This window comes from Euleptes europaea, chromosome 3 (assembly GCF_029931775.1).
Source record: "Euleptes europaea isolate rEulEur1 chromosome 3, rEulEur1.hap1, whole genome shotgun sequence".
In the NCBI taxonomy this organism is placed as follows: Eukaryota; Metazoa; Chordata; class Lepidosauria; order Squamata; family Sphaerodactylidae; genus Euleptes; species Euleptes europaea.
Window position 1 is genome coordinate 9,427,736 of NC_079314.1, and position 20,368 is coordinate 9,448,103.

A 20,368-nucleotide genomic window follows, 5' to 3' on the forward strand; every position below is an offset into this window, starting at 1 on the left:
CCTAGCACCATGCCAAGCCCAGCAGAAATCCCAACAGGTGCATCTTTCCTCCTAGCACCATGCCAAGCCCAGCAGAAATCCCAACAGGTGCATCTTTCCTCCTAGCACCATGCCAAGCCCAGCAGAAATCCCAACAGGTGCATCTTTCCTCCTAGCACCATGCCAAGCCCAGCAGAAATCCCAACAGGTGCATCTTTTCCCCAGTCCAGAAGCCGCTGCAAGGCAAGGGAAAAATGCCCCCGCTCACATCCTCCCTTCCCCACCAGGACAGAAAGCAGCCGCTGCAAGGGCAAAAGAAGAGTCTTTTACCGTAGCAGAAGCTTGGAGGGGCTTGGCCTGTCTTCTGTCAGATGCCTGCAGTGGAACATCAGCAAGGTGTGTGTGTGGGGGAACAACTCTGTCAACTGGTTGATGACACTGCTATGTAAAACTCAAAGGACAGGCCCAGGTGTCATGGCAACCATTGTGGTGGTGATGCATCCCCCTGGGGACCCTGCGAGGCCAAGCGGCCCTGGGCCAGAATGCCCTCTGGGCCACAGGAGAAGTCCTCCACAGTGGGCAGCTGCTTGGGCTTCGGGGGCCCAGCTGGCAGCGCCATGGACCCGCCGGGCTGCCCGCAAATCGGATGGGAGTCTGAGGAGCCGGAGCCCTCCGTCTCTCTCAAGGCCTGTTTCAGCCAGGGTGAGTCTGCTGCCGAGACAGCGGCCCGCTGGAGCCGTTCGCTCAGCTGCCTTCAGGGCCAGCCAGGGCTGCCTGTGTTGTTCTCAGCCCAGAAACGCCGCCGTGGTGGGGCTCGATCCTTGAAGCCGCCTCCAGGGCTGGAAGTGGTGCAGAACCAGGCGGGATGAAGCCCCTGAATTGATCGGCCGCCCTTCAGGCTCCTCCTCCCAGCAGCCTGCAGCCGTTCCACTTTCCACGTGCTTCTGGCCGCTTCCTTCCTATTCTTCTCGGCCCCTGTTGGGGTCTCTGTGTGTGTGTGTGTGGGGGGTCCTTGATGGGACACAGGGGGTCTAGTGACTCTGCCTCCTCTTCAAAGTCAGGTTCGGGGTGGTCAGGGGCCATGACAAAGCTCCTCTTGGGCCAATCTCTCTCTGAGCCTGACCTACCTCATAGGAGCGTTGCATGGGTAAAACGGAGGGGGCAGAGAACTATTTATTTACTGATTTATTCGTTTTCTTCATTTATACCCTACCTTCCTCCCCAGTGGGGACCCAAGGTGGCTCCCACACCTCTCCTGTCCTCCATTTCATTCTCACAACAACCACCCTGCAAGGTCAGACAGGCTGGGAGCGTGTGACTGGCCCAAGGTCACCCAGCGAGTTCCCATGGCAGAGCAGGGATTCGAACCTGGTTCTCCAAGATCCTAGCCCGACGCTGTAACCACTTCACCATATCGGCTCTCTCTTTGCATACCTCGCCCTGAGCCCCATAAAGGAAGGGCAGGGGGAAAACAGATCCATGAAAGATGTCCCGAGCTTTTGTGATTGTCCCAATATCATCCCTGTCCCAGACGTTTAGCAGAGGGCTCGATATCCAAGACCAAGCTTGAGTTGTCAGGAGTTGGGGAGGCTTCTTGACATTTTTCCTCCTGGAAAGGGTACCTGAACCACAAACCTCCTCCCCTTCCAGGTTTGAAGCAGCTGCATCACACCCAGGAGCTGTGCAATGCCACCTTGCTGGCAGGAGGGAAGCGGTTTTCTTGCAACAGGTGAGTCTCCGCCCCCCCTCCCCCACAGCCATGCAGGGAGCCTGAAACCACCTCCTTAGCAAAGGGGGGGGGGGACCAGGGAAGAAGTTTCTTCTTTGGAGAAAAATGTCCCATAGGGTTTCCAACTGCGGCCTGGTAAATTCCTGGAGATTTGGGGACGATGCCTGTGGAGTGGGGAATCTGGGGAGGGATTTCACCTAAAATCATGGGTCGCAGAAATTAATTCCAGGGGGGTGGGGAGCAAAGTCTTTTAATGACACCCATGGGTTATCAACTTGAGGTACTGTAGTCTTTACACCCCTGGCAACACAACCTGCCCACCAGATGCCATAACGTGGTGCCGAAGAGAAGCAAATGTAGTGAGTTCTCTCAGAAGGCGATTTACTGCAATGTAGGAGCTTGCACATTTCAGAACTAACCTGTAACAAAGTGCTTTTATTTTTCCATGTAACAATAACAGTGAAAGGCACTAAAAAGACATGGAGCTTTCATTTGGTTAATGAATGACAAGTTCTAGCGCACATTGAACCCCCAAAAGCAAAAGAAACAATTAAACAGCAGCTTTGGGACCGTGCCTTGCAATCAAACAGGGCTCAGATACAGAAATACCCAGTTATTCTGCAGTGGGCCAAATCTTTTTGACCAGCAGATTATCTTAGGTCCCTTGGGATCCCCAAATATCGGAGAATTTTTACACTGGCACGTTTTAATGCTTTACCCTCTGCCCTTCTGGAAGGCAGGTCCCATCGCTTCCTGCTTTCTGAACGACTCTGTCCGTGTAACACTGGGAAGGTAGAGTTCTGCTTTGTGCGTGTTAAGTGCCGTCAAGTCGCTTCCGACTCATGGCGACCCTGCGAATCAACGTCCTCCAAAACGTCCTATCGTTAACAGCCTTGCTCAGGTCCTGCAAACTGAGGGCCGTGGCTTCCTTTATAGAGTCCTCCATCTCTTGTTGGGTCTTCCTCTTTTCCCTCTGCCTTCAACTTTTCCTAGCATGATTGTCTTTTCCAGTGACTCTTGTTCTGCTGTACTGCCCATTTTTTAATAATATTCAACATCAGTATAGACCTCTAGCTTTCTCAATCATACTGGGAAGATCTGAACAATTTTATGCCTTCTTCCTGCTGACTCTTCCCATGAGATAACTTATAAAGTTGCTAATTTTGCCTGCGGGAGGTGAACTCGGATGCCTGAGTCTCAGTAACTCTGCCTGACTGGTGGGGGAGGGCTTTATCCTTCTCTGATTCCCTCTCAATTTATGTTTACTGTTTTTTATTTGCCACATTCTATGTGTTTACTTTTATTTTTATTCTAACCATTTGTTAATTTTATGGAGCTGATTTTGTATCAAAATAAATGTTGATGATGGTATGATGGTGAAACCAAGTTAGAGCCATGCTCCCAATGTTGCATTTCATGGCTTTTACATAGAATCTGCCTTTTTTAAGGTCTTACTGTAATATAAAAAGGAGATCATTCTTGAACAAAAACTGGTGTCTGAGGATCCTGGCCAAAACGGTTTCTTTTAGAAATTTCTCTGTGGATAGGTCTTTCACTTTTCGGTGGATAGGTCTCTGTGGATAGGTCTTTCACTTTTCTCTATGGATGCTCAACAGACAATGCAGACAATTGATTTTCACTAAAATGGGGGCAGTAAGAAAACATTTGACTTCACTTGGGGATGAGATTGTCCCTTCACAAACCTGGATTGTCCCTTCACAAACCTATTTACTGTTACAGTAAAACAGGTATTGCTGGGGGATCTTTATAAAATGGCTGGACTGCATTGCTGTTGCTTGTAACATGAAGTTTTAAATAAGGCCTAGGTCACCAACTTAATTATATCAACTATAATAACTCTCCTTCAGCGTGTCTGGAAGTATCCCTCATTTAAACTGTAAAGCCTCAGTCTGGATGTTATTGAGATGTTGCCTTCCTGGAGACCCTGTGCGAAACTGGATCTTCCAGGAAATTAAGACATACAGTAGGAGGCTTCTTCAAACATTAATTCTCCAGGGTAGCGGATGGGCAAAAGTCACTGTGAGGCGCATCTCTGGGCGTGTCCCTTCACCCACCCTCCACCCTGGCTCAAGCTGGACTAGGGTTGCCAGGACCCTCTTTGCAACCGGCGGGAGGTTTTTGGGGCGGAGCCTGAGGAGGGCGGGGTTTGGGGAGGGGAGGGACTTCAATGCCATCGAGTCCAATGGCCAAAGCGGCCATTTTTTCCAGGGTTACTGATCTGTCAGCTGGACCAGAGCCAAGGCCAAAGAGGAGATGGGCTGGGGAGAGTTGATGGTGCAGAGAACCTGCTGGCCAGTGGTTGGGAGTGGAGCGGCTTTTGCAGTTCCCACCAGCTTTGAGGCCGCAGAAGCTGACAAAGGTCCAGCTTAGGGTTGCCAACCTCCAGGTAATGGGAGAGAAAATAGACACCACTGTACAAGTATCTAGAGATTTGGAAATCAGTACAGGAGCTAAAATAATTTAAACAAAGTGCAAAATTTTTTTATAAGCTACTATATGAATGTAAAGACAACACAAGACAAAGTGTACAGAAAAGACCTACAAAAGCCATCTATAAGTATTCAATTGTACAATAAGAGTAATTGTTCAAATCTTTCAAAGTTGTCTCAGATATGAGAACAAATTCTTTTTTTGAAGGCAATTATCATGTAGTAAGATAGAAGCCACCAATTTATGGAGGATACGGCCGTTTCAAATTCTTGGCTATTAAGCAATTCTTCTTCAGTCCTTCATTAAGCATCCTTCGTATATTTCTACATATTTCATTTTCAAATTGTAGGTTACATCGGATATCCCACAAAGGGTAAAGTGCCAGTGTACGTCCCACAGAGGGTAAGGATACAAAGTGTAGCAGTCTACAGTAGGTAACAGCTGGGGATCTCCTGCCGTCACAACTGATATCCAGCCAATAGAGATCAGTTCACCTGGAGAGTTCCTTGCTGACCTGGACAAACGAAAGGCCTGCGTCTGTAGGAGCGCACTGTTTAGCAGGGGTGCGCTGGAGGGGGTCTGCAGAACCAGTCCTTTTTCCTGAGCTGTGACAGTGACGCCATCAACAGGGTCTTTCCCAACACGCTGGATTTAATCTGTTGAGACAGAACTGAACAGGAAGCGAGGTGGGCGGGATTCAGGGGTTTGGGCAGTTTAGGAGAAAGCCTTGGTTTGTACTGTTGCTTTCTCTCTTTATCCTCTCAGTAGAATAGAGGGGAAAGGTTTTCTGTAGCACTGATTGGGGGCATGGCCATGGGAATTCAAGAAGAAAACCGGCTGGGCTGCCCCTAGGCAGAGTTAGTACACTTTCTAGTGTGCATAAGTAGCTGCTCGTGTTGTATTAGCAATGTGCAAGAAAAATAGTACTTTCCCTTTAAGAAAAGTGCATGCTAGTTACTATAGTTTAGGAACCCCACTAGTCGCATGTCTCTGTATTAGTCCAGTAATGGGCCAGACGTAATTCCTTTCCCCTCCAGCTCCAACTTGCCCGCGAAAATTGCCTTTGTTTTCTTTGTTAACCGGAGGAAGAGAGAAGTGTGTGACTCTATTATGTTTTCACGGACAGCTACAACTGGACTCTTATCAAGAGAATGAACGCAGATGTCTTCTGTTCAGGTCGGGAGTACACTGAACTGTTTGGATGCATGTAGCTTGGAAAATAAAAAAATGATTTGAGATCATGCAGCTTCCAGCTGAACACTTATCTCGCGAAGGATCTTAACTACCGTAACATAAGATTGCGTGTCCTCTCCCCAACGAGATTGAGAAACTGGAGTCGTTTGCATGTGCGTTTGCAGAACAAAAGAAGCAGCATCCCAACCTTCTGGTGCAGTTTCTCTCCTCTGTAGAGCAAAGCAGAGGAGTTTCCCTGCCCCTCTGGGTTCTGCACTTCATGTTGCAAAGCACAAGCCAGCCCACAGCGTCCCCAGCACCTTCAGTTTAAAAACAAGCCTGGCTGGCAGTAGCTTTGCACAGCTACAAGCAAGAGTCCCTCCTTCACCGAGCAGCCCCAAACGAAAAGATCAAACAAAAGCAAGCCTTCTTCCTTAGGGAGCAAAACAAAGGAAACCTGCAGCTCCTTCCCTGCCTGGGTTCATTTGCATGCACAAGCCTTGGGGGCCCCTCCGTGTCATAGCTCAACCTATTGAGTTGCAAATGCCAGTGTAACTGTCTGCAAGCCTGCCTGCAAGTCTATCCAAGCCTGCTCTTCCCAAGCTCAGCCTTGAGAACAGCATGTAAGAAACTGGAGACAAAGCCTCAAAGTTGTAGGGGGGAAAGGGTCAGACCGGAGATTTCCCCCAGCTAATCAGGTCAGCTGGAGAAGGGCATCAAAGCTATACAGCCAAATCTCCTCCAAATCAGAGAAAAACGTCTCTCGTGTGTGTTGCATCGGCCTTTACTTGGTGTGAGCTGAGTGCTCAATGCCATCGAGTGGGCGAGGTGAGCGATTGCAGGCAAATCCCTTTTCAGCCCTCAAGCAGAGCACGCACAGACCGAGGCTAAGCGAGGCAACACCGACGTCTGGTGGGTCAAAATTAGCACTGCGGTTCCCCAGCATTTAGTAACCGGGAAGACTTGTCATGAGTGACTCTTCTGGCAATGTGCCGCCACTCACTGCAAATGACACCATCACCCTAACGACACACGGTTCATCCACGCATGCGCCAATTTCATCCCCCGAATCAGGGCAGTTGACCCAGGCGCAAGGAATCCCCAAAGGCGATGCAGGAGACTCCAGTTCAGCCACGAATGTTGGATTGGAAATAGCATCTCAGCAACTCTTGCGGGCAAAAACGCTGACGTCTAAGATGAGAGACCGTTTGTCCATTGAGAAGGAAGAATTATGTAAAAAATCGGAGAGGGCCTGGGGAAAGGTGCAAGAAAGCTTGGAGGTGAGCTAAGAGCTGGATTCCTCACATGCTCTCAACCCCGGCCCACCAGAGTTCGCACTGGCAGTGCCCCTTTTGCACCAACCCGCCCCTATAGTTCCCACAATGAAGGCCCCAGTAACAGCAGCATTCACTGCAGGGCAGCCAGAGCATGGGAACCTATCTAGAGTGTCAGAAACTGCACAGGCCATTTTCCAGAGAGTCATTGGAGAAATGAGGCTGCGCGCAGATGAGCTGACCCTTTTGACTGTGTGGCTGGGACCAGCATCCTCAGAGCAGGCGAAACGAATGTATGCAGCGAACGTCAAGGATCTAGAGAAAATGCTCAAATGAGTTTGGGAGAGGCTCAATGATCGCTACAGAAACCCAGCGGTGACTGAGAACCTCCTCATACAGAGACTGGAGAACTTTCCCAGGATGACCAAGAAAGACCCTCGTAAGCTGTGGGATTTGGTGGATGTCCTGTAACAGTTGGAAGCAGCCAAGGAGAGTCCAGAGCTACCAGGGCTCGTGAGTCTTGACCAATTCAAGACACAAGAGGGCATTATGGAAAAGCTTCCAACGTTGCTACAAAAGAGGTGGAGCATGGAAGTATACGAATACAAGGTGAAGCACAAGGTCTATCCCCCCTTTTCATTCCTCGTAAGTTTCGTCAGACAGATGGCGACAGAAAGAAATGACCGACAAATCAGCTTGGCCACACTCTACCCCCTTGTAGAGAAGAAAACCACTAGAGACACAAAGGCTAAGACAGCAGTGTCCAGGAGGAAGACGGACGTATCAAGACGCCTCGCCAAAACCCCAAAAGGAAAAACCAACGCATCCATCCTGCCCGCTCCACAAGAAGCCACACCCCTTGAACAAATGCAGAGAGTTCAGAAGGAAACCGCTGGAAGAGCATAAAGCCCTGTTAAAGGAGTACATGGTGTGCTTCAAGTGTTGCGAGTCCAAGGGACATGTGGCTAAGGACTGCCAGGCCAGCATCAAGTGCCGAGAGTGCGGCAGCGACAAACATCCCCCTGCCTTACACCCAGACTCCAATACACTGCAGCCATCAACAACAGACATCCCAGCAGCGAAGGCTCCAGTGGAAAAAATGGACAAGGCGGACCAGAGCATCAGAGGCCTGGGCTTCCAGGTCTGCGGTGCAGAGGTTGGCCAAAGGACCTGTCACAAGGTGTGCTTGGCCAGGGTCTTCCCGGCAGGTCATCCGAAGAAGGCTATAAAGATGTACGTTGTACTAGATGAGCAAAGCAACCGATCCTTGGCCAGCCCAGAGTTTTTTGAGCTCTTCAATTTAAAGGGACATGAGATTCAATACACCCTCAAGACATGTGCTGGGGTCCAGCAGACAGCAGGGAGGGAAGCCAGCGGGTTCCAAATCGAATCACTTGAAGGCAGAACCCTGTTCTCTCTGCCAACTTTGCTGGAATGTGATGCTCTACCAAACGATCATGACCAGATCCCCACACCAGATGCTGCACACTACCATCCTCATTTGAGACTGCCAATCAAATTCTGGAGTTGGACCCCAATGCCCAAATCCTGCTTTTGTTGGGAATGGACTGTTCCGACCTGTTTCCATGCCACAAACAACTCGTAGGGCCTCCCGGCCCAAAGGTTAGGACTGGGTTGGGTTATTATGGGAAGCGTGTGCATAGATCGCCTGCGGATGCCGAACAAGACCAGTGAGCATCTTGAATGCCCACACCTAAAACCATGTCCGGAACGCTTCATGTTGAGTGAGAAGGATCCCGGTTTGGGAACTACGGTGTTCCAGACAACCAAGTAGGCAATGAATCTGCTTTATCCATAGAGGGCAGACGGTTCTGCGGCTGATTGAAAAGGATATAAACCAAGACGAGTCCAGGAGTTGGGTTGCCCCACTACCTTTCCACACACCTAGACAGTGATTACCCCACAACCAGGAACAAGCCCTGTCTTGACTCAATACCTTGCGCAGGACTCTGGCACAGAAGCCCAACATGAACACTGATTTTGTAGACTTCGTGGACAAAAGGCTACAGAATGAGCATGCAGAGCTTGCGCCACTGCTGAAAGAGGGTTAAGAATGCTTTGGAGTGTACCACCCACAGAAGCCTGGCCAGATCAGAGTGGTGTTCGACTCCAGTGCACAATTTTCACTGAACAGAGCCCTCCTTACTGGGCCGGATCTGACCAACAGCCTACTCAGCATTCTCATTACCTCTACACCCCTGGTGTTTAGATGAGGACAGAGGGGGAAAGGTGTAGTTATTCTGACTTCTTTTAACCTGTAGGCTCAGTTCAGTCACTTCAGTTACTAATCCTTTGTTTAGCTTTTTTACTCAAGATTTCCTTCTCAGGACTGCTGCTGTACCCCTTTGAACCAGAACGAAAAACAAAATCAACCCATGTATGTTTATGCGGAACTAAATTCACTACAAAGCTGGCTAGTAGCATCATCCCCGCTTGGCCCTCAAGACAGTAACATCTGGATCCTGGGAGGAGCGGGAGACAGAGGCGCTTCCAACTGCCCTTTGCCGTGAGAGGGGAGCGCAGCACTCAGCTCCTTCCTGCTCCACCTGCAGCAGCTGTGCTGGCCAGCATAGCCACTACTCCGCTTTATGTCTTTTTCTCACCCATTTCTTTTCAAGAAACAACCTGATCCTTTATCAAATGCCATACATCCAGCAGCACAAAAACCTATTTCACACCGCACAATTATTTTGACAAGGCACAAAACATATGTAGCTGCAGATTAGAATAATTCTTGAACGGGAGCAGTCATTAGTTCTGTTGGGCAGAACAAAAAGTGAAACTTGAAATAATTGGTCTGCCCCTGAAACAACATAAAGTTCAGTAAACGAATGTCACCAAATTCTCACAGCAGATATTTTTAAAGAGGATCCGCCGCTCAATCTGCTTGGAGAAGAGGGCCTTAGCAGGGTCCAAACCAAGCAGAGAAATTGATTCAGGTCCTGGAGGGCTTTTGTAAGCAAGTAACACTGAAAGTAAAATGTAGTCTGACCTCTTTGCCTAGAATCTACGGCATACCATAGGGTATGTTCTCTGGAGCTGCCATTTTCTCTGTGGTCCAGAGATCATCTGTAATTCCAAGAGAACTCCAGGCCCCACCTGGAGATTGGCAACCCTTACAACCCATAATGCAAAGGTCTGGGGAATGAATGGGTTGGCAGAAGTGGGGGAGATTGGGGGATACAGCAGAGGGTTAACACCGAGCCAGGGGCCCACGGCTACCCCGCACCTCTGTGGTCCTGACAACAGTCTTGGCTTCTCTTCCAGGGCACTGCTTGCCTCCGTCAGCCCTTACTTCCAAGCGGTGTTCACTAGCGGCTTCAAGGAGTCCAGGGACGGGGAAGTTCTGCTAAAGGACATGGATCCCTCCACCCTCCAGAGCCTGCTCGCCTGTCTCTACACAGGGAATCTGGAGGCCAGCCCTGAGACGGCTGAAGACCTGTTCGTGGCAGCCAGCCGCCTCCAACTCCTGCCCGCCCTGGACCACATCAACAGGTAGCGCGGGCAGCTGATGCTCAGAGAGCCGTCGCGGGCGCGCCTGGCTTCACCTTTGCTTCCCCGTCCGAGTCTTTCCAGTGACGCTCTTTTCTCCCGTTGCATTCTCCGTTGGCAGATATTTAAAGGAGAGTCTCTCTGGGGAGAACTGTCTTCGCCTTTACATGCTGGCTCACGACCACAACGACCCCACTCTGCTGCGGGCCACCTTACGCTACCTGGGCTTCCACTTTGAATCCCTCTCAGAGCACGAGGATTTCCCACGCCTCGACCTGGGCGCCCTGGGTGGCATCCTCTCATCCGACCACCTGGCCGTGGCCTCTGAAATGGACGTCTACCGGGCCATGTGGTGCTGGGTGACGGCTGTCCCCGCCGAGCGCGCTTCCATGCTCAAGGCCCTGCTGCGACACCTGCGTTTCCCGCTCCTGACTCCTGCAGAGGCTGCTGAAGTCCAGGCTGACATCGCAACCTTGGACTCCCAAGTGACGTTGCGGTGGGAGGACCTCGATGGGGCCAGGAGGTTGCAGGCGAGCCAGGGGCTCCGGCAGGGCATGTACCAGGAGCACATTGTGTGCATCAAAGTGCCGCGCTTGAGGGACATTGTTTCGGGAAACAGCGAGATGGACTGTTACATAGAGTGCGTGAATCCAGGCACGGGGTTGCGGATGGCGCTGCCCCCTTTGGAACTGCTGGCCCTCCCTGGCTGCACCTCTCTGGGGCACAAGCTCTACATTTCCGGAGGAAAACTCTGTGACAGCTCCTACTCTCAGGCTCTGCACGAGTACGACTCCCTGGCCGACAGCTGGACTCAGCTCCCTGGCATGTCGATACCCCGCTCCGTCCACATGCTCTTGACCTGCAAGCAGAGGCTTTTTGCCCTGAGCGGCTGGAATGAATCAGGCCCTCTGGCCTCCGCAGAGAGCTTTGACACGGTGCGGCAGACGTGGTCGCCCATTGCCAGTCTGCCCATCATTCTGCGCTTCTCTGCCTCCGCCCCGTTCAGAAACAGGCTGTACCTGATAGGAGGGGACGCAGACTCCGACGAGGTGGTCTATCAGGGCATCCTCATCTACGACATCAGCTCGGATAGCTGGTCACAGGTGCCCCTGGAATTCAGCCTGTACGGGGCGGCCGCAGTCACCATGGATGCTGGGATCTGTGTCATTGGCGGGTTCTTCGCAAGAAAGAACCCATCTCCCAGCCAGAGGTTCAGCCAGCTTCTCCCTTGCACCCCCAAATGCTTTCTCATGCTGGAGGCCGGTGTGATGAGCACGGACATCACCATCCCTCCGCTGCCGTTGCCTCTCGCCTTTGCCGGTGCCACTCACTGGCAAGGGAAAGTGTACGTGATCGGCGGGGTGTGCGCCTCCAGAACGCACGATGCCATTTACCACTGGGAGCCTGGGGAAGCGGCCTGGACCCAGTACTCGCAGAACCTCACGGGCTGTGGGAAAATCATACGGAGAGTGCTGAAGTGCGTGACCCTGAGAGTAGCAGGGCCCAAGCTGAAGGCCCTCTTGCAAGAGACTTCTGCCAGCCGGGTGGCTGTTGGGCTCACAGACCCCGAGGACTCCGGGATGGAGGGAGGATAACCGTCACAGTGGTCCTCCTCTTCCCCTGACATCTTTCAGACTTTCCAGGACTGGAAGGCATCACATAACAAGGGAAGAAAGAGCTTCACCTGGTCTCCTCTAACTCATTAAAAGCCCGTGGCTTCTGTCCCCCACAATCAGCCTCGTTCTGATTTTCCTGCAAGACAGAGGAATCTGCCTCATACAGAACTGGACCACTGGTCTGTCTCGCTGGGCTGGCGGGCAGCAGCTCTCCGAGTGACACCTCCGGGGGGCAGCGGGTCACAGGGGACTTGAGCCTGGCACAGGGGGGATGGTACACCACGCCAGGGGGCCTCGTCCTGGGCTTCAAGCCCATCACGGGACAAGGCCTATTTGTGTCACTTTGGGAATTAAACAGGACATTTTCTCTTATGAGATTGTACGCATGGACTAGGATGTCTGGGAGGTCACCTGACAAGTTTGTAAAAGGAAATAATGTTTGATAACTAAGGCCAAGGGTGGTCTGGCTTAGCTTACACCTTGGATCGTATTAATTTAAAGATTTTTTAAGAGGGAGATTCTGTGGAAGTAATCAGTCAGATCTGCTCAATATATCTTTTTTAAAAAAATACAATAAATAGAAGTAAGTTCCATTTTATTCAATAGGATTTACTCCCTGGAAAGTTACTAGGATTGTATCCTGCACTGCTGAGCAGGTGAAGTCTCTGTTTCTTGTGTAAAAGCAGAATTATCACCATGTTGTCAAACATTACTTTAACCATTCCTAGTCTTTAAATATTTACACACACACACCGAATGACAGGTACAAATGCAGGGAGAGAAACCCAAACCCAACCCAAGTGAGTGGGGCAACTCATGCAAACAGCTGCCATGTAGGTATTGGCACTGACATCTGGAAATCCCAAAGAGAAAAATTGTGCTTGTTTAAAAATATTTATATCCAGCTTCCCCCCTCCCCGCCTTTTTTTTTCTTTTTGTGCTGCAAGAACCCCAAAGTGAGTTCCTTACAGGGGCTGAAAGCTCTCACATGAAACCAAATGCCCAGTGCTCCCTATTCTTTTAGGGTCATGTCAATCCTAAGATCCGAAAGCTGGGTACCCAAGGTTGGGTGGAGAAGGTAAAATGATATAATAGAGAAATATTTTTATTTTAAGGCAATTATATCAGGTATAGGAGCCCCGTGGCGCAGAGTGTTAAGCTGCAGTACTGCAGTCAAAAGCTCTGCTCACAACCTGAGTTTGATCCCGACGGAAATCGGTTTCAGGTAGCCGGCTCAAGGTTGACTCAGCCTTCCATCCTTCCGAGGTCGATAAAATGAGGACCCGGCTTGCTGGGAGTAAAGGGAAGATGACTGGGGAAGGCATTGGCAAAACCACCCCGCAAACAAAGTCTGCCTTGGAAACATCGGGATGTGACGTCACCCCATGGGTCAGGAATGACCCGGTGCTTGCACGGGGGACCTTTACCTTTTTTTACCTTATATCAGGGTTAGGGGGTTAGGGAGAGGGGCTGTGGCTCGGTGGTAGAGCATCTGCTTGGCATGCAGAAGGTCCCAGGTTCAATCCCCGGCATCTCCAATTAAAGGGACTAGGCAAGTAGGTGATGTGAAAGTCCCACTACATGAGACCCTGGAGAGCCGCTGCCAGTCTGAGTAGACAATACTGACTTCGATGGGCCAAGGGTCTGATTCAGTAGAAGGCAGATGCATGTGTGTTCATGTGTTAAAAACATTAAAAATGATAAAAGAAGGCACAATAGCAACTTATAAAGTTGATAGACTTAAACCACACACCATACACGTTTCAGCCAACAGGCCATCAGTGGTCAAATGAAAACCCATGTAATGTTCTACTCTGGGCTGTATTAGTCTCTTACTCCAAAGGTGCTCAGGCTCCGGGGGCCTCCCTTGGACACTCCTGCTTCTCATTCGGCCTTGTTTCGTTTCTTCCTGCACTGGTCAAGTGACTGGCTCTTTGCCACTGAACTCTAGCAAAGGCTGACTTGCTAGCCTGAACTAGCGAATGAGCTCTTGCAGAGCTTATCTTTCTCTTTGAAGCCAATACTTGCAGGGAAATGTGGAATAAAAAAATTAAGAAAATAGAGATGAGCAAAAGGGCTAGGGACTTCCACGCTGATAGTCACAAGGGGGTAGCTGTGGTAGTCTGTCATAGCAAAGTAAAACAAAAGTCCAGCTCTTTTCGGTAAAGGATGTATTAGCAGTGGGCAAATGGAAGAGCTGTAGGTATGTGTGTATGTTATGGTTGCCAGCTCTGGGTTAGGAAATACCTGGAGATTTTTGGGGCAGAGCCTGAGGAGGGTGGGGTTTGGGGAGGGCAGGGACTTCAATTCCATAGAGTCCAATTGCCAAAGCGGCCATTTTCTCCAGGTGAACTGATCTCTATCTGCTGGAGATCAGTTGTAATAGCAGGAGATCTCCAGCTAGTACCTGGAGGTTGGCAACCCCAGTGTGTGTGCGTGGTGATTGATGGCTGGATGACAATATCAGCTCGGTGTGTTGCAACTGAAAAAGGCAAATTCTACACAAGAAAACGCTAGGAAAGGAACTAATAAGACAGTATCTTAACGTGCTGCTATTGAGCTCTGGTATAGTTGCATTTAGAATATTTTGTACAGCTCTGACTACTGCAGGATATTGTAGTATGAGGAAAGATTCAAAAAAGGTCACAGAGCAAGGAAAGGTTTATTTTGGGGGGGGGGACCCCAAACATCCTCTTCTCCCTGCACAATTTCCATTCCGCGCTCTCCTGTGATATTTCAGATGCATGTGGGGAGGGACGTGTTGCTGTTCCATCTTTTGCCACTAGATGTCACAGCACACCCAGCCCTTCCTTTCCAAATTCATTGCTGCTGGAGGTGGTGACAGGTGGTGAAAGGGGTTCATGGAAGAGAGGCCAGCAATGGCTTTATTGGCCATGAGGATTAAAGGAAGCCTCCACATCCAGAGGCAGTCAACCTCTGAATCCCAGTGCCAGGAGGCAACATCAGGGGAAGGCCTCGGCCTCTATGCCCTGCTGTTGAACCTCCAGAGGAACTGGTTGGCCAGATGCTGAACTAGACTTACCCTCACTGGTCTGATTCAGCAGGGCTGCTCTTATGTTCTTATGCTCCGTCGGCTTCAGCAGCTTTTTAAAAGGCTCAGACAAATTCACAAAGGCCCATTTCTCATGGCAGCCAGGAATGTGGGTTCCATGTCCAGAAGGAGCAAAGAACAGGGCAGCACCTCAGAGGCTGGCATAGCTCTTGCCATGTGCCAGAGCCCAGTGTGTGTTGTGGCCACATCGTATCTGGTAGTGAACTGGCTGACCTCTGTGCGGATGAACAAAGCCACACCACAGGGCCACCCACAGACAAGGCCCGGGCCTCGTCCTACTCGGGGTCTCCCTGGGAACCAGAAAAGGATGACTTTGTAAAGTAATCCAAATGGCCTCACCAGGGCTGAGCACATCCCAAGAGACAAGTGATAGTAAGAATCTGGTGGTGTTTTACTGGCAATGCTGGTATCCCGCCCCACCTCCAAGAAGTCCACAGCCACATGTGTGTTATTATCCTTACCACAACCCTGCAAAGTCAGCTCTCCTGCTCCATCAGTTCTCCCTGCAAAAGAGCTGCAACAGAAGAACCAGCCGCTGATATTTCTCTGTCGCCTCTTTGGAAGCCAGTTACAATAGCCCTTATTGCCATCTGGGCCCTGACCGGGATAGTTCAGGCTGGCCCGATCCCATCAGGTCTCAGAAGCTAAGCAGGGTGGGCCCTGGTCAGTATTGGGATAGGAGACCACCAAGGACATCCCGGGTTGCTACGCAAAGGCAAGCAATGGCAACCCACCTCTGAACTTCTCTTGCTTTGAAAACCCCATGAGGGGTCGCCAGAAGTCAGCTGTGACTTGACGGCACTTTCCACCACCATGTCATCCTAGGGCTGCGTGCCCCAAAGGACCAATATGAGCAGGGAAGGGGGTAGAAATGCTTTTGGCTTGGGTTGTTAAACCCCCCTCTGTTCGGAAGCCTCACAAACCCTATTTTTTTGAACATTCAGAGAGCAATTTAGAAGCGAAATGGAAGGGGGGGGTGAGGGTGTACCTCAACCTCTCAGACAGGGAATGTTACTTTGCACGTGCTCAGAGGGACTGCAGGATCACTTGGAGCATGGGGGAGGAGAAGTGGTTCAGTGGTATGGAGAAGGTGCTGGTTCAGTCCTTGGGGTGGGGGGGCGCTGCTGCCCCCAGGCCAGCCACAGCTGCCCTTGAGATGCCCACGGTAGGCAGCTTCACACGTGCTCACAGATTTCACCCGAGTGCAGGACCAGCCGGCTGGCCTGCAGAAGGGGAAAGGGGAGGGGTGGGTGAGGCCGATTGCAGCGGGGAGGGCAGAAGCTGGGAGGGAAGCATTTGGGGGTCAGATGAAGAAATCCCTGGGGAAAGGAGGTTCTGGGGTTGGGGGTGGCAATGCTAGAGGAGGGGGGCGGAAGAGCATTTAAAACTGAGGCAGGGGTGTTGCCAGAAGGGCGGGAAGCAATGGGCTTTGGAGGGTGGGGAGATTCTGCTGGGGGGGGGGGAGAAGTGAGGGTGGGACCCGAGAGATGGATCTACCCTGATCTTCAGGCAAGTGATGGGAAAAGTGCTTGGAGAGTGGCTTCGGAGGGAGGGAGGGAGGGAGGGAGGGAGGGAGGGAGGGAGGGGGGACCAAGAGATGAAGGTTTGGGAAGGGAGGGCTGAGCAAGGAGGGGCTGATGGGGCTTGGTGGGTGGGTCTCTCGGAGAGCTGCTGGGGTGGGGGGCAGAGAGTTCATTTGGTTGGCATAAGTGTGTGTGTGGTGGTGGTGGGGGGAACACCTGAAGACTGAGGAGCCCGAGGAGAGACCCTCGGCAGTGCCCTCGGCGTTGCCGGCCAAGAGGATGCAGGAAAGAGGTGGGTTGCTATGGCAACAGGAGGCAGGCGGGGACCAGGAGGGAGGGAGGGAAGGAGCGGTGGGTGGGGAGGCAGAGCGAGGCGAGGTGTGAGGGGCGGTGGGGGGACAGGGCAGGCGGGCGGGGAGGCCGGGGCCGGAGGGGGGGCGGGCATGGCCCAGAGGATGCCCAGCTGCGGGATCCTATACGACACTTCTCTGCTCCTACAGTTCTGCTACGGTGAGTTTATCCCTGTGGGCCGCCCGTGATGCCCCCTCCCCGTGTCTCCCTGGGGAGGACCCTCCCCAACTCCCCACTGCCGGAGCCTCACCCATGCCTGAGAGTGGAGGTGCAAGGCTTCCGTCTCGTGATGCCAGGGAGGTGCCTGCTTGGCTCCCACGGGCAGCTTTGCCAGGAGGTTGGTAGGGGGGGGGCGGGAGTCTCTGTGCTTTGGCATGGTATGGAAGCCGCAGCCTGGAAGTTCATGGGAGGGACTGGCAGAGCCGGGGCTGAAAAGGAAAGCGGGGAGGGGTCTGCGGCTGGCAGGGCAGGGGGTGTTTGGGCACAGGCTCTTCCCGGCCACTGGATGCAACCACAGGGTCCTCTTCTTGCCCTGCCACTCATCCACCCCATTTGTTCCACCCAGTCAGACCAGTGGATCACCATGCCAGCTCACCCTGGAGTGTGGTCAGCCAGAGGTAACCCAGGAAGTCCCTACCCCCCACCCCCCAGTTATCCAATCCGAGAATCTGTCACTGAAAATGGAGACTCGTTTGAATCACACACAAAATCACCCCCTGGTTAGATTGATCTGCAGTTGCTGGCAGCCCACAGCTACAGAAGTGGATCAGCAGCCCTGCTTCATCCCGAGCATCAATGTACCAGATGAGTGGCTTTTGCCCCCTGGATCATTCCTATGGTTAGTGGGCAAAGACAGGTGGTTCAAGCGTGTTTCAGGACCACTGAGAGTTTTATGAATACTGTGGAGTGTCAAAAAGACAAACCAGCGGGTTCTAGATCAAATCAAGCCCGAACTGTTCCTAGAAGCTAAAATGACTAAACTGAGGCTATTGTACTTTGGTCGCATCATGAGAAGACCAGACTCACTGGAAAAGACAACAATGCTAGGAAACGTGGAAGGCAGCAGGAAGAGAGGGAGACCCAACATGAGATGGGTTGACTCAGTCAAGGACGCCACGGCCCTCCATCTGCAAGGCCGGAGCAAGGCTGTGATTGAGAGGGGGGCGGTTCCCGATAGGGGCTCCGACATGGGGAGAGGAAGGGTCACACGCAAGCAGGGCGTTCCACAGGCCTTTGGGTGGCAGCTGGCATTTCTTGGGCTCCAAATCCCAGACCAGGACCAATGCACTAACAGCTCAGGAGGCAGGTTTGGTAGGGAAATGTTAGGGGTGCCCATGAAGCACACTCTGCACATGCTCAGAAGCACTGTTCTTGAGCAATGATTTGCCTGAGTCCAGGACATTCAGCCCCAGTTAAGCACTGCATACTTCTTTTTAATAGTAAATGTTAACTGGGAGGGGACTTGGGGCTCAATGCTACGGCATCTGCTTGGCGTGCAAAAGGTTCAACCCCCAGCATCTCCAGCTGAAAGGCCCAGGTAGCAGTTGGTGGGAAAGACCTCTGCGTGAGATCCTGGAGAGCTGCTGCCAGTCTGAGTGGGAAAGACTGACCTTGATGGTCTGATTCAGCCTAAGGCAGCTTCCTGTGTCCAAGGGCTGAGCTCCGGCATTCTAAGCAGGTTCTGAGGATCAGGTTTTATTTATGCATTGCTTAAGTATCCCATCTTTTTATTTATTTATTTAAAACACCTTTCTCCTTTATGGAGCTCAAAGCGGCTTACAACATAAATAAAATACATTAAATAGAGTACATAAAAACACACAAAACCAAAATGTAAAATCACAATTCAGTGTTCATGAGGGTGGTTCTATTTGATGCTCACAACAACCCTGCAAGTTAGATCAGACTGAGCTTTGTGGATAAGTAGGGATTTGAACTCGGGTCTCTGCAACCCAATACCTTCTTTGCTTACCAGTCGTACCAGTTTCTCACCAAAAGCTTTCTTTTGTACGTTTCTCAGGACCAGGGACACCCCCCAGCCCCATTGTGCCGAACCTCTGGGGCTCTGGGTTCATAGAATCATTGAGTTGGAAAGGACATCCAGGGTCATCTAGTCCAACCCCCTGCAAAGTGCAGGAAATTCACAACTACCTTGTCACGCTGTCTCCGTTCCACATGTGCACACGCCTTCCCAGATGAGCAACGTCCCCCCAGCCCAAGGTCACTGGGAGCACCTCGGCCACTGTGCTGATGAACAGGCGCCTGTCCATCCCTCTGCCCGCCAGAGCCGGTTCTCTGCCTGGCTGCAGCGCCCGCTGCCTGTGATTGGACCGCGGCTCAGAGATGCTGCAAAGAGGGAGGAGGGAGGGACGGGCTGGGACACCCGACTGCAGAGGAGAGGGGCCAGCTGTGAGAAGCAGGGCAGGGAAGGAGCCCCCCTCGACAGCAGAGGACAGGAGAAGGGCAGGCGGGGGGCACCGCGGGCACTCGCCAGCATGACAGGTGGGTGGCTGGCTCGGCCTCGCCCCGATTTGCCTGCATGCTGCTGCAGCCCCTCCGCAGGGAGCGTCGGGGATGCCAGGGAAGAGCAAGCCTGCAGCCCTGCATGTGTGTGCATGCGAACACGCGTGCCAAGTTTGGCAGTGCCTCTCTCATGCCTGAATGCTGGCAGGCGGAAGGCTGGGGAGGGGGCATGCTCTGGTGGGGAATCGGGAGTGGAGGCTACAGCTGAAGCTCTGCCCAGGGCCAGAACGACAGTCCGGTCACTGCTCGGCTGGGAAATCCCACCAGGATTTGCACAGACCTGACAAAACCTCTGGACGCCCAGCAGCATCACCCCCACCCCTATGCCTCTGACCCATGCCAGGCATGGCCTGGGGGCACACGGAAAGCCCAGTCCTTTCCCCACCCCACTGGGCACATTTATTTATTTCAGGGGTCCCTATCCTGGTGCCTGCCAAGTGTTTTTAGAATGCAGGTGGGGCCAGGTGGGGCTTTTGCCCAGCAAGGCCTCTGATTGGCCATTGGAGATTTGATTGGCTGTGCAGATTTTTGAAAAATGTTGCTTTGGCAGCTGCCGCCACCACAGCACAAGGATCTTCGCTGGGTGACTGAAGGTATACCGTGGCAGCCATTTTTCGGCTGTGCCCGCCACGCTCTGTCAGAATTCCAAAGGTGCCCACAGGCTCCAACAAGTTGATTTGTTTGTTTGATCTCAGTGCTGGAAGGTACCACCAGGGTCATCTAGTCCAACCCCCTGCCAGCGCAGGAACAACCACTATATAATATCCCCAACAGGCAGATATCCACATTTAAAAAAACAGCTTGCAGGCAGGTACACGAGGGAGAGCATGACTTAACGGTCTGGAGCCCAGCCTCAGCCCCAGAACCTGTTTCAATACCAGAGCTGTACTCTAGAGCATGTAGGACGGCAATAGAGACGGATGCCTCTGAGAACATGCACAGTGCCCCTCCCCTGCCCAATCACACCTCTGTACCAAAGGTTTTCCAAAGCTTCTGGGTCAGAACAACCCGTTTTTATAAATTAAATGGGGAGGGTTTGGGAGGATGCAGCTGTTATCTGCAGAGCTCTTTCCCGGGGCCTGAATTAGGGTTGCCAACCTCCAGGTGGTGGCTGGAGATATCCCGCTATTACAAGTGATATCCAGGTGATAGAGATCAATTCC

At 51.9% G+C, this 20,368-nt stretch overlaps 1 protein-coding gene across 1 annotated transcript; it reads left to right on the top strand.

The window, feature by feature from the left end:
• Positions 1-521: 521 nt before the first annotated feature.
• On the top strand, positions 522-11,714 carry LOC130474615 (kelch-like protein 13). Its single transcript, XM_056846309.1, has 4 exons — positions 522-681; positions 1,630-1,708; positions 9,895-10,122; positions 10,241-11,714. Exons 1-4 carry the CDS (start codon positions 522-524, stop codon positions 11,712-11,714), a joined length of 1,941 nt encoding a protein of 646 aa, XP_056702287.1.
• Positions 11,715-20,368: the final 8,654 nt, after the last annotated feature.

Coding starts and splice junctions, on each gene's coding strand:
- LOC130474615 (XM_056846309.1), top strand. CDS start 522: ATGCCCTCTGGGCCACAGGAGAAGTCCTCCACAGTGGGCAGCTGCTTG. Junction 682..1,629: donor CAAGGCCTGTTTCAGCCAGG/GTGAGTCTGCTG, acceptor CTCCCCTTCCAG/GTTTGAAGCAGCTGCATCAC. Junction 10,123..10,240: donor GCCCTGGACCACATCAACAG/GTAGCGCGGGCA, acceptor CTCCGTTGGCAG/ATATTTAAAGGAGAGTCTCT.